This window comes from Aethalodelphis obliquidens, unplaced genomic scaffold, assembly GCF_003676395.1.
Source record: "Aethalodelphis obliquidens isolate GAN/ISIS:26980383/991018 unplaced genomic scaffold, ASM367639v1 scaffold72, whole genome shotgun sequence".
NCBI lineage: Eukaryota > Metazoa > Chordata > Mammalia > Artiodactyla > Delphinidae > Aethalodelphis > Aethalodelphis obliquidens.
This window is the reverse complement of record NW_020838016.1, coordinates 408,255-421,897: the sequence shown is the minus strand read 5'-3', so window position 1 is coordinate 421,897 and position 13,643 is coordinate 408,255. Positions and strand designations below refer to the sequence as shown.

At 37.4% G+C, this 13,643-nt stretch overlaps 1 protein-coding gene across 9 annotated transcripts in view; it reads left to right on the top strand.

Annotated features, from left to right (window-relative positions):
* The window catches only part of NPHP3 (nephrocystin 3), a 58,281-nt gene that overhangs the window by 35,442 nt on the left and 9,196 nt on the right, over positions 1-13,643 (top strand). For 5 of the 9 annotated variants that reach the window (XM_027091666.1, XM_027091665.1, XM_027091664.1 and 2 more), the window contains exons 20-26: positions 5,595-5,784; positions 5,937-6,178; positions 7,183-7,258; positions 8,473-8,600; positions 9,482-9,722; positions 12,528-12,653; positions 13,239-13,354. In XM_027091666.1, the coding sequence (XP_026947467.1) occupies positions 5,595-5,784; positions 5,937-6,178; positions 7,183-7,258; positions 8,473-8,600; positions 9,482-9,722; positions 12,528-12,653; positions 13,239-13,354 (1,119 nt within the window). Of the gene's footprint in view, positions 1-5,594; positions 5,785-5,936; positions 6,179-7,182; positions 7,259-8,472; positions 8,601-8,651; positions 8,727-9,481; positions 9,723-12,507; positions 12,654-13,238; positions 13,355-13,643 lie in introns of those variants that run through there. The other 4 variants (XR_003429719.1, XM_027091668.1, XR_003429721.1 and 1 more) reach the window with 4 other exon arrangements.

Genomic DNA, 13,643 nt, shown 5'->3' with positions numbered 1-13,643 from the left:
GAGGAAAGTTCCCTCTATGCCTACTTTCTGCAGGGTTTTTATCATAAATCTATGTTGAATTTTGTCGAAAGCTTTCTCTGCATCTATTGAGATGATCATATGGTTTTTCTCCTTCAATTTGTTAATGTGGTGTATCACATTGATTGATTTGCATATATTGAAAAATCCTTGCATTCCTGCAGTTAACCCCACTTGATCATGGTGTATGATCCTTTTAATGTGCTGTTGGATTCTGTTTGCTAGTATTTTGTTGAGGGTTTTTGCATCTATGTTCATCAGTGATATTAGCCTGTAGTTTTCTTTCTTTGTGACATCCTTGCCTGGTTTTGGTATCAAGGTGATGGTGGCCTCGTAGAATGAGTTTGGGAGTGTTCCTCCCTCTGCTATATTTTGGAAGAGTTTGAGAAGAATAGGTGTTAGCTCTTCTCTAAATGTTTGATAGAATTCGCCTGTGAAGCCATCTGGTCCTGGGCTTTTGTTTGTTGGAAGATTTTTAATCACAGTTTCAATTTCAGTGCTTGTGATTGGTCTGTTCATATTTTCTATTTCTTCCTGGTTCAGTCTCGGAAGATTGTGCATTTCTACGAATTTGTCCATTTCTTCCAGGTTGTCCACTTTATTGGCATAGAGTTGCTTGTAGTAATCTCTCATGATCTTTTTTATTTCTGCAGTGTCAATTGTTACTTCTCCTTTTTCATTTCTAATTCTATTGATTTGAGTCTTCTCCCTTTTTTTGTTGATGAGTCTGGCTAATGGTTTATCAATTTTGTTTATCTTCTCAAAGAACCAGCTTTGAGTTTTATTGATCTTTGCTATCATTTCCTTCATTTCTTCACTTATTTCTGTTCTGATTTTTATGAATTCTTTCCTTCTGCTAACTTTGGGGTATTTTTGTTCTTCTTTCTCTGATTGCTTTAGGTGCAAGGTTAGGTTGTTTATTCGAGATGTTCCCTGTTTCTTAAGGTAGGATTGTATTGCTATAAACTTCCCTCTTAGAACTCGTTTTGCTGCATCCCATAGATTTTGGGTCGTCGTGTCTCCATTGTCATTTGTTTCTAGGTATTTTTTATTTCCTCTTTATTTCTTCAGTGATCACTTCGTTATTAAGTAGTGTATTGCTTTGCCTCTATGTGTTTGTATTTTTTACAGATCTTTTCCTGTAATTGATATCTAGTCTCATAGTGTTGTGGTCGGAAAAGATACTTGATACAATTTCAATTTTCTTAAATTTACCAAGGCTTGATTTGTGACCCAAGATATGATCTGTCCTGGAGAATGTTCCATGAGTACTTGAGAAAATTGTGCATTCTGTTGTTTTGGGATGGAATGTCCTATAAATATCAATTAAGTCCATCTTGTTTAATGTATCATTTAAAGCTTGTGTTTCCTTATTTATTTTCATTTTGGATGATCTGTCCATTGGTGAAGGTGGGGTGTTAAAGTCCCCTACTATGAATGTGTTACTGTCGATTTCCCCTTTTATGGCTGTTAGTATTTGCCTTATGTATTGAGTTGCTCCTATGTTGGGTGCATACATATTTACAATTGTTATATCTTCTTCTTGGATTGATCCCTTGATCATTATGTAGTGTCTTCTTTGTCTCTTCTAATAGTCTTTATTTTAAAGTCTATTTTGTCTGATAGGAGGACTGCTACTCCAGCTTTCTTTTGGTTTGCATTTGCATGGAATATCTTTTTCCAACCCCTTACTTTCAGTCTGTATGTGTCTCTAGGTCTGAAGTAGGTCTCTTGTAGGCCACATATATATGGGTCTTGTTTTTGTATCCATTCAGCCAATCTGTGTCTTTTGGTGGGAGCATTTAGTCCATTTACATTTAAGGTAATTATCGATATATATGTTCCTATTCCCATTTAATTAATTGTTTTGCGTTCATTATTGTAGGTCTTTTCCTTCTCTTGTGTTTCTTGCCTAGAGAAGTTCCTGTAGCATTTGCTGTAAAGCTGGTTTGGTGGTGCTGAACTCTCTCAGCTTTTGCTTCTCTGTAAAGGTTTTAATTTCTCCATCAAATCTGAATGAGATCCTTGCTGGGTAGAGTAATCTTGGTTGCAGGTTTTTCCCCTTCATCACTTTAAATATGTCCTGCCAGTCCCTTCTGGCTTGCAGAGTTTCTGCTGAAACATCAGCTGTTAACCTTATGGGGATTCCCTTTTGTGTTATTTCTTGTTTTTCCCTTGCTGCTTTTAATATGTTTTCTTTGTATTTAATTTTTGACAGTTTCATTAGTATGTGTCTTGGCATATTTCTCCTTGGATTTATCCTGTATGGGACTCTCTGTGCTTCCTGGACTTGATTAACTATTTCCTTTCCCATATTAGGGAAGTTTTCAACTATAATCTCTTCAAATATTTTCTCAGTCCCTTTCTTTTTCTCTTCTTCTTATGGAACCCCTATAATTCGAATGTTGATGCGTTTAGTATTGTCCCAGAAGTCTCTGAGACTGTCCTCAGTTCTTTTCATTCTTTTTTCTTTATTCTGCTCTGCAGTAGTTATTTCCACTATTTTATCTTCCAGGTCACTTATCCGTTCTTCTGCTTCAGTTATTCTGCTGTTGATCCATCTAGAGCATTTTAAATTTCATTTATTGTGTTCATCATTGCTTGTTTCATCTTTAGTTCTCTTAGGTACTGGTTAAATGTTTCTTGCATTTTGTCTATTCTATTTCCAAGATTTTGGATCATCTTTACTATCATTATGCTGAATTCTTTTTCAGGTAGACTGCCTATTTCCTCTTCATTTGTTAGGTTTGGTGTGTTTTTACTTTGCTCCTTCATCTGTTGTGTGTTTTTCTGTCTTCTCATTTTGCTTATCTTACTGTGTTTGGGGTCTTACTGTGTTGGGTCTTACTGTGTTGGGAACCTGCAGGCTGCAGGTTCGTAGTTCCCATTGTTTTTGGTGTCTGTCCCCAGTGGCTAAGGTTGGTTCAGTGGGTTGTGTAGGCTTCCTGGTGGAGGGGACTAGTGCCTTTGTTCTTGTGGATGAGGCTGGATCTTGTCTTTCTGGTGGGCAGGTCCACGTCTGGTGGTGTGTTTTGGGGTGTCTGTGGACTTACTATGATTTTAGGCAGCGTCTCTGCTAATGGGTGGGGTTGTGTTCCTGTTTTGCTAGTTGTTTGGCATAGGTTTTCCAGCACTGTAGCTTGCTGGTCGTTGAGTGAAGCTGGGTGCTGGTGTTGAGATGGAGATATCTGGGAGATTTTCACCGTTTGATATTATGTGTAGCTGGGAGGTCTCTTGTGGACCAGTGTCCTGAAGTTGGCTTTCCCACCTCAGAGGCACAGCACTGACTCCTGGCTGCAGCACCAAGAGCCTTTCATCCACACCACTCAGAATGAAAGGGAGAAAAAGAAGAGCAAAAGAAAGAAAGAGAGAGAGAGAGAGAGAGGGAGGGAGGCAAGGAGGGAGAGAGAGAGAGTGAGAGAGAGAGAGAAAGAAAGAAGCGAGGGATGGAGGGAGGGAAGGAAAGAAAGAAAGAAAGAAAAGAAAATAAAGATAAAATAACAAAGTTATTAAAATAAAAAATAATTATTAAGAAAAAAAATTTTTTTAATAAAGAAAAAAACAAAAAAAACGGACGGATAGAACCCTAGGACAAATGGTGGAAGCAAAGCTATACAGACAAAATCTCACACAGAAACATACACATACACACTCACAAAAAGAGGAAAAGGGGAAATAATAATATATCTTGCTCTCAAAGTCCACCTCCTTAATTTGGGAAGATTCGTTGTCTATTCATGTATTCCACAGATGCAGGGTACATCAAGTTGATTGTGGAGCTTTAATCTGCTGCTTCTGAGGCTGCTGGGAGAGATTTCCCTTTCTCTTCTTTGTTCTCACAGCTCCAGGGGCTCAATTTTGGATTTGGCCCCGTCTCTGCGTGTAAGTCGCCGGAGGGCGTCTGTTCTTCGCTCAGACAGGACGGGGTTAAAGGAGCAGCTGCTTCTCGGACTGTGGCTCACTCAGGCCGTGGAGAGGGAGGGGTACGGAGTGCGGGGCTAGCCTGCGGCGGCAGAGGCCATCGTGATGTTGCACCAGTCTGAGGCGTGCCGTGTGTTTTCCCGGGGAAATTGTCCCTGGATCCCGGGACCCTGGCAGTGGCGGGCTGCACAGGCTCCCCGGAAGGGGGTTATGGATAGTGACCTGTGCTCGCATACAGGCTTCCTGGTGTCGGCAGCAGCAGCCTTAGCGTCTCATGCCCGTCTCTGGGGTCCGCGATGTTAGCCGCGGCTCACACCCGTCTCTGAAGCTCCTTTAAGCAGAGCTCTTAATCCCCTCTCCTCCGCACCAGGAACATAGAGGGAAGAAAAAGTCTCTTGCCTCTTCGGCAGGTCCAGACTTTTCCCGGACTCCCTCCCCGTGGTGCACTAACCCCCTGCAGGCAGTGTTCACGCCGCCAACCACAGTCCTCTCCCTGCGCTCCGACCGAAGCCCGAGCCTCAGCTCCCAGCCCTGCCCGCCCCGGCTGGTGAGCAGACAAGCCTCTCGGTCTGGTGAGCGCCGGTCGGCACCGATCCTCTGTGCGGGAATCTCTCCGCTTTGCCCCCCGCACCCCTGTTGCTGTGCTCTCCTCCTTGGCTCCGAAGCTTTCCCCCTCCGCCACCCGCAGTGTCCGCCCGCGATGGGGCTTCCTAGTGTGTGGAACCTTTCCTCCTTCACAGCTCCCTCCCACTGTGCAGGTCCCGTCCCTATCATTTTGTCTTTGTTTATTCTTTTTTCTTTTGCCCTTTCCAGGTACATGGGGACTTTCTTGCCTTTTGGGACGTCTGAGGACTTCTGCCAGCGTTCAGTAGGTGTTCTGTAGGAGTTGTTCCTCGTGTAGATGTATTTCTTGTGTATCTGTGGGGAGGAAGGTGATCTCCGCGTCTTACTCTTCCGCCATCTTCTCCTCATACCCACTTCTCATAATTTAGATGCATAATTTGTTTTACTTCTTAGTGAACTCTCTCAAATTTCTTTGTTTCACCTTATAGATTATTTCTGATCTCATCCCAGTTTTTCATGATTTCATTTGAAATCAGATTCATCCTTTAGTTTACCATCTCTCCCATCCTTCTTAATACCATCAATAGATGAATAAGCTTACTTTTATCATTCAATTCCTTGATGAAAATACAAAGCAGATATTCTGACAGTTTGCCTGTGTTTCATTAGTCTTCTCTTCTGATTTCTATCATTTAAAATAATTTTGGGGTGAACTCAGCAGTTGACTGCATATCATGAAATGTCTAAACAGGGTTATGATAGGTTTCCATTGGTGAGTAACCATAATGATATTAATGGTAACAGCCAACACTATGGAGTACTTGCTACAGGCCATAATCTCCTTACAGTAACACCTGAGGCAGGTGGTGTCGGTGTGCCTCTTCTGCAGATGAGGATGATGAGGTGTAAGAGAGCACACAGCTAGGCTGCTGTGGACTCAGATGGCAGTTCCAGTCTACACCCTTACTTCACTACACTGGACTAGCCTACTAATAAACTATCGATAGCTTGATATGAATTATGACATCTTCACTCAATAGTGGGGTTTAAAGTTTCTTTTTTCATTAAATTACTGTTATTTGTTGCAACAGAGGACACTTTGCTGAGTTGCTGAGTTACTGGCAGTTTGTTGGTAAAGACAAAAGCGCGATGGCAGCAGAATACTTTGATTCATTGAAGCAGTATGAGAAAAACTGTGAAGGCGAGGAGAGCATGATTTGCTTAGCTGACCTTTATGAAACCCTGGGGCGATTTCTCAAGGATCTAGGCCTTCTCAGTCAGGTAACTTCAACAGGGAGTTAGAGACTGTGTGGGTTTTCATGTTTACTCTTCTCTCCTTCCTAGGAGTTAATGCAGCTTTTATTTGTTGTGCTAATCAGATCTTACAGCATTTCACTCACTTTAATTGGCCTTTAACCTTTTTCTTCCCCCAGGCTGTGGTGCCTTTGCAGAGGTCTCTAGAAATTCGAGAAACAGCTTTAGATCCAGATCACCCACAAGTAGCTCAGTCCCTCCACCAACTAGCAAGTGTGTACGTGCAGTGGAAGAAGTTTGGCAATGCTGAACAACTATATAAACAGGCATTGGAAATCTCAGAAAATGCCTATGGTGCGGACCATCCACATATTGCTCGCGAACTTGAAGCACTTGCAACTTTGTACCAGAAACAAAATAAGTAAGATTTCAATTGGTAATTCTCTGGTTTTATGACAGGGAGTTACAGTTCTTAATGTACTTATGTGGGAGGCTTTGTTTTGTGGCTGTGTATTTTTCCATATCCCATATTTTCCTTATCCTATATTCTTTCGAATCCACCATGTTCAAATATTATTCTTGGTCTGGGGGGTGAACAGAATATTAGAACTACAAGATTCATCTCTATTTCAAGATGTGCAAAGGATAGAGCATGGACTTTGGAGTCATATAGTTAGGTTTGAAACCGGGCTTCTTCGCTAACTCTGTAATATTGAGTGTACTACTAATACAGGGGGCAGCAAACTGTTGCCCACATGCCAAGTCCAGAAGGTCCCCTGTTTGGGACGTAGAGTTGTAGTGTAACACAGCCACATTTTTTTCATTTACATGTTGTCTGTGGTCGCTTCCATGCTTCAACAGCAGTTTTGTATTTGCAACAGAGACCACGGGACCCACAAAGCCTGAAATGTTTACTATCTAGCCTTTTACAGAAGAAGTTTGCTGATCCCTAGTATAATAATCCCTCCAAATGATATCTCTTCCTCTATGTGAAATCATTTGTTTTGCTCAGTCAGAAATGATACATATTGGAATTTTTCTTTTAACTTCTAGAAGTATTGTTTCACACAGATTTTGTGTGATTTTCACATTTCTATTTGACAAAAAAATAACCTGTGTGGAAGCTGATATAGCAAACTAAAGTTTTGGATTTTCATTTAGTTAGATCACCCTTTAGAGATTCAAAATGAGTTTAATCAGTTAAAAACAGTTAAATGTCAGCTACTTGGAGGACTAGATTTATTTTGTTAGATTTTGTTTTATGAAAGTTTTTGTTAAAGATTTTTAATTCCATATGACTATCACTTCTAGAAATAATCCTGTATTTAATTAGCCAAAAAAACTTTACACTGGTGGTTTCATTTCACTGAAGTATGACACTTTGGACATATGTTTCTTTCGTTTGACTTTTTTTTTTTTTTTAAGATATGAACAAGCTGAACATTTTAGAAAAAAATCTTTTAAAATTCGTCAGAAAGCTACAAGGAGAAAAGGCAACTTGGTAATGCAGATTTCTTTTGTGTTGTGTTTTGAACAAAAAGGAATTAGAACATCTCTGAATATCATAATGTAGATGCATAAACCTCACATATTTAAGAACTTTAGATTTTAAAGTGACTTCTACGGAAGTACTGATTAACATTTTCTTATTTATAATACATGTTTAAATATTAGTATCACTGAGAAGTACAAATTAGTAGACTTTTAAAAAGTGGAACTATGTATTGTGGTAATCATTTTACACTACATACGTATCATCATGTTTTACACTTTAAACTTACACAATGTTATATGTCAATTATATCAATAAATCTGGGGATTTTTTTTAATTTTTAAAAAGTAGAACTATTCAGTTAATTTAAAGTTAATTAAGATTTTAGAAGATGGACTTAAAAGCTGTATCAATTCTTTAAAGGGTTGGAAAACAGAATAAAAAAAATTTACTAAACACTTTATGTTAGATTCAAATGCCAAGAAATTATTACCCTTGAGTGCAAAAAATTTTTCATTTATCTAAGCTGCTAGTAAGATCTAAATATAGCATATTTGTTTGTTTTAACTTAAAATGCTATGTGCAATTTTTTAAATTGAAATATATTTGACATCTAACATTGTGTAAATTTAAGATGTACAACATGCTTATCTGATGCATTTATATATTGTAATATGATTATTACCATAGCGTTAGCTAACACCTCTATCACATCACATAATTATCATTTCTTTTTTGTGGTGGGAATAATTAAGATCTAGTCTCTTAGCAAGTTTGATGATTTTAATACAGTATTTTTGCTTGTATTCGCTATGCTGTACATTTGAGCTCCAGGACTTATTTGTCTTCTAGTTGCAAGTGCTATTTGCAATTTTAAGTACCCAATATTTAAATGTTTAGTAATAGGATTAATAAATATATGCATGTTAATTGTTTCCTAATCTTTTTGAAGCACTTTGGGATTCAGTTCATTTTGCTAAAATAATCTCATAATTATTTTCACAAAATAGTTTTTTAATGAATTTAAGAGTGTGATGCTACATGGAAGTATATATATTTTCATAAATTATTAGATTAATTCAGTATGATACTTAAAGTAATTGTAATCTACTTTAAAGGGAAAAAAAAGGAGAAAGGATTTTTTCAGAACCCTAGTATATTGCTTCAGAATCAAAGATTGCACTTACTTGGTGATTGTTGTGAATTTCTTGTGTTTGCTGCAGTATGGATTTGCCCTTTTACGTAGACGGGCCCTACAGTTAGAAGAGCTCACGTTAGGTAAGGATACACCTGACAATGCTCGGACCCTCAATGAACTGGGTGTGCTCTACTATCTTCAGAACAACCTGGAGTGAGTACCTTGGTGTTAATAATGAAAACAGGTATCCATTTTGTCTCTTAGATACAAAGCTGTTTTACATTAATATCAAGCTAAGCTGGAAAAAATTGATAGAAACCATGCCGAATTTCATGTATGGTATGTTATGAACATGGCCACACTTAACAAGGACCATGACATTTTCTTTACTGTTTCCTTTCACATTGTTTCTTTAGTAACTAAAAAGTTATTCTCTAGCTTCCCTAGTATGTTTTATATGTTTATGAAAAGTGAGTTTGTGTAGATATTGTACATAAGATCTCACATAAGAACAAACTTGGGACTAAAGAATGTAGATGGCTGCTAGTTTTATTCTTCAGTTTATTTGAGCATAAAAACTCACAAAGGCATTAATATGTATGACAGAGGTGTTTTTGGACTTCTTTGTATGTCAGAAAAATATAACAAATTTGACACTTTGGATACCAGAAAAACACAACAATATTTAGCCCACTTCACAAAGGGTTCTTTAATTAAAAATTATTTAGTACTACAAAGGGAGAAAGAAAGAATACCAAAATGTTTTGAGTTTGGCCTAGTAATTTTTAAAGATAAAAAAATTTGTTTTGGAAACTATTTATGGGTTTGTCTTTTAGAAATGAAGTGGAGAATTGAGACAATCGTCCAGATACTTTAGGCTTTCACACTATCAGGAAAGCATTTTTAGTTTTTGGAAAAGGGCAGGAAGAGATGAGGGGGTGGGAGAGAGGGGGAGAGGATTTTGAGCTGAATCCTTCATTTTAACTATCTTGGATTTAAGAATAAAAGTGCTTCAGTTCTCCACCTAACTATGGCTAGGGATTCTCACTTCTAGAGAATAAATTGTTTAAACCATTTGTGGCTTTTGTTCATAGAACAGCTGACCAGTTTCTGAAGCGTTCCTTGGAGATGAGGGAGCGAGTTCTAGGACCAGATCACCCTGACTGTGCCCAGTCTTTGAATAATCTGGCGGCTCTATGCAATGAAAAGAAACAGTATGATAAAGCAGAAGAACTTTATGAAAGAGCCTTAGACATTCGGAGACGAGCATTAGCTCCTGATCACCCTTCTTTGGCTTATACAGTGAAGCATCTTGCAGTCTTGTATAAGAAAATGGTAAGTAATCCTTGGCATGCCTACATGTGTTTTATAATATACCAATTAAGCCATAATTGCTATTAGCAAAATAATTTATCTTCTGATGGATAGACTATTCCTATGAGCTTTTAAATCATAGTGATTTAATTTTTAAACAAGTAGCTGAGTAGAACATTTAAAATATTACTTCATCAAAGAGACACAAACAGATGGAGAGATAAACCATGTACTTGGATGGGAAGAATCAATATTGTGAAAATGACTATACTATCCAAAGCAATCTACAGATACAATGCAATCCCTATCAAATTACCAATGGCATTTTTCACAGAATTAGAACAAAACATTTTACAATTTGTATGGAGACACAAAGGACCCCGAATAACCAAAGCAATCTTGAGAAAGAAAACCAGAGCTGGAGAAATAAGGCTCCCTGACTTCAGACTATACTACAAAGCTACAGTAATCAGGACAGTATGATACTGGCACAAAAACAGACATATAGATCAATGGAACAGAATAGAAAACCCAGAGATAAACACACACACCTACGGTCACCTAATCTATGACAAAGGAGGCAAGAATATACAATGGAGAAAAGACAGCCTCTTCAATAAGTGGTGCTGGGAAAACTGGACAGCTACATGCAAAAGAATGAAATTAGAACACTCCCTTACACCATACACAAAAAGAAACTCAAAATAGATTAAACACCTAAATGTAAGGCCAGACACTATCAAACTCTTAGAGGAAAACATAGAACATTCTTTGACATAAATCGCAGCAAGATCTTTTATGATCCACCTCCTAGATTAATGAAAATAAAAACAAAAATAAGCAAATGGGACCTGATTAAACTTAAAAGCTTTTGCACAGCAAAGGAAACCTTAAAAAAACAAAAAGACAACCCTCAGAATGGGAGAAAATATTTGCAAACAAAGCAAATGACAAGGGATTAATCTCCAAAATACACAGATAGCTCATGCAGCTCAATAACAAAAAAACAAACAACCCAATCCAAAAATCGACAGAAGACCTAAATAGACATTTCTCCAAAGACATACAGATGGCCAACAAACACATGAAAAGATGCTCAACATCACTAAGTATTAGAGAAATGCATATCAAAACTACAATGAGGCATCACCTCACACAGGTCAGAGTGGCCATCATCAAAAAATCTACAAACAACAAATGCTGGAGAGGGTGTGGAGAAAAGGGAACCCTCTTGCACTGTTGGTGGGAATGTAAATTGATACAGCCACTATGGAGAACAGTATGGAGGTTCCTTAAAAAACTAAAAAGACAACTACCATATGACCCAGCAATCCCACTCCTGGGCATATCTCCAGAGCAAACCATAATTCAAAAGGAGGTATGCACCCCGATGTTCATTGCAGCACTATTTACAATAGCCAGGACACAGAAGTAACCTAAATGCCCATCGACAGAAGAATGGTAAAGAAGATGTGGTACATATATACAATGGAATATTATTCAGCCATAAAAAGGAATGAAATAGTGCCATTTGTAGAGATATGGATGGACCTAGAGATTGTCATACAGAGTGAAGTAAGTTGGAAAGAGAAAAATAAATATCGTATAATACTGCTTTTATGTGGAATCTAGAAAAATGGTACAGATGAACTTACTGGCAAAGCAGAAATAGAGGCACAGATGTAGAGAATAAACTTATGGTTACCAAGCGGGGAAGGGGAGGGTGGGACAAATTGGGAGATTGGGATTGACATATATACACTACTATGTATAAAATAGGTAACTAATGAGAACCTACTGTTTAGCAGCACAAGGAACCCTACTCAGTGATCTGTGGTGACCTAAATGGGAAGGAAGTCTAAAAAAGAGGGGATATATGTATAACTGATTCACTTTGCTGTACAGCAGAAACTAACACAACATTGTAAAGCAATTATACTCCAATAAAAATTAATTTTAAAAAATAAATAAAAATATTATTTCAGACTTAACTGGTTTAGTTTTTAAAAATACATTCTAAATACAAATGCATTTGTCAGCACTCTAATTAGAATTTATTCTTCTGTTACATTTCAGAAGTTCTAAAATTCAACCAGGATTAGGTTTGCTGTGTTAAGCTACCAGAAACATAACGAATCACCCAAATGTTAGGGCTGAAGGAGGAGTCTCTTGTAGCTGGTTAAATGACCATTTTAATTTCATTCTTTCTTTTCTTTGCTTGCAATTAAATGTAACCATTCTTTACCATAGGGTTCTAGCCTGAGTGATATTTGGAGTGTTTATAGCTGTTCTCAAAAAAAAAAAAAAAAAAAGAGAAGCAGAGAAGTCTGCTTTCATTTAGCACAGTTACAGAGTTAGACTGTATTTAGACTTTGTTTGTGGGAAACTTGCTGGTCCTCCTGGTACTGAAGTTGATGTCTTAGTATGAAGGATCCATAGTTGCTATTTCTGCCTAACTTTCAAGTAAAAAGAAAGAATAATCTGGAAAGGATTTGGTGGAAAACAAGTTCTTATTTTGATGCTATCTCTAAATTATGTACAGTAGCAAACATACTTTTTACTTCATCAGAAATAGTAATAATGGATGATCCTAAAGGACTTTCTGAGTTATCAAAGAAAATGTTTTCATATTCAGTGTAGCTGTACTTACATGTTCTATTTGATGTCAGTTGTCTATAAACTTAACCATTAAATTGGGAGGAAATGCTTCTGAACTTTTTTCCTCAAAATTACTTTTTCATAGAAAATTATATTTATGGAACAAGCTCTGATCAGAAAGTATTTATTGCTTTAATATTTTTGTTAGATTTCACTTTTGTTTTTTAGGGGAAACTTGACAAAGCTGTACCTTTGTATGAGCTGGCTGTTGAAATCCGGCAGAAATCCTTTGGCCCAAAGCACCCTAGTGTAGCTACTGCCTTGGTGAACTTAGCTGTTCTTTATAGCCAAATGGTAAGTTCCCACACTGTAATTCTTTATAAGTGAATGGTTTTAACGTATGAAATATAGGTAAACATGTATTAGATCTGGCACAGTAAAAATAATTAAAGGACATTTAGGTTATCTACTAATGTTCCCTTTAATACTTGAGAAATTATTGAAGTTATATTTGTAAGATAGTCCCTTCCTCTTAGTGTAAAACACTGAGTGTTTAGTTCATTGCATAGGCTTATTTTTTTTAAATTCTGGAGACTCCCTACATCTCTATATCTAATATTGTTCTTAAGCTCTGTCATTTGCCTGTGATGAGTGAAAAACAGGTATGGTACCCTGTGGGCAAAAACAGGTTTGTGCTTATATAATTGGATTAATGTCATTGGATACCAAGCCGAGTCTAAAACTGAAGTTTCTGACTTTTTATTATACTGCTTCTCCCATTATTATTCCTAAATTAATCTGTTTATCCACATCTTGTAGGAGGATATTAACTTTTTAAAAGTGCTTATTACCCAAGTAGGTCAGCTTAGTCTAGAATACCTTAATAGTAATTTCAGAAACGCAGTGTGTTCAAGTGACCATTGTTTCTTTTTTAATAAGAAAAAACACATTGAGGCCTTGCCGTTATATGAAAGAGCATTAAAGATTTATGAGGACAGCCTGGGTCGGATGCATCCTCGAGTTGGAGAAACATTAAAAAATTTAGCTGTGCTTAGGTAAGAATTTTTCACTTTCCTCATGCAGCCAAAACCCCTTTTAAAACATCTTTGATTCATCATAGAGCACCACAAAATATTTATTGCTGATATGCTTTTTCTTGTAGTGGGAGGGGTTGTTTGGGGTTGATCTATATACTTCAAGAGATACTGAAGTAATATCCAGAGTGGAATGAAGGTGACATGATCTGTTTTGTAGAGGAGTGTATCACGGCAAATAGAGAAGGACGGTTTACATTTGCAGCTAACTGGCTCTAGGGTAATCTGGGCAATTTGCTATCCTCAAAGC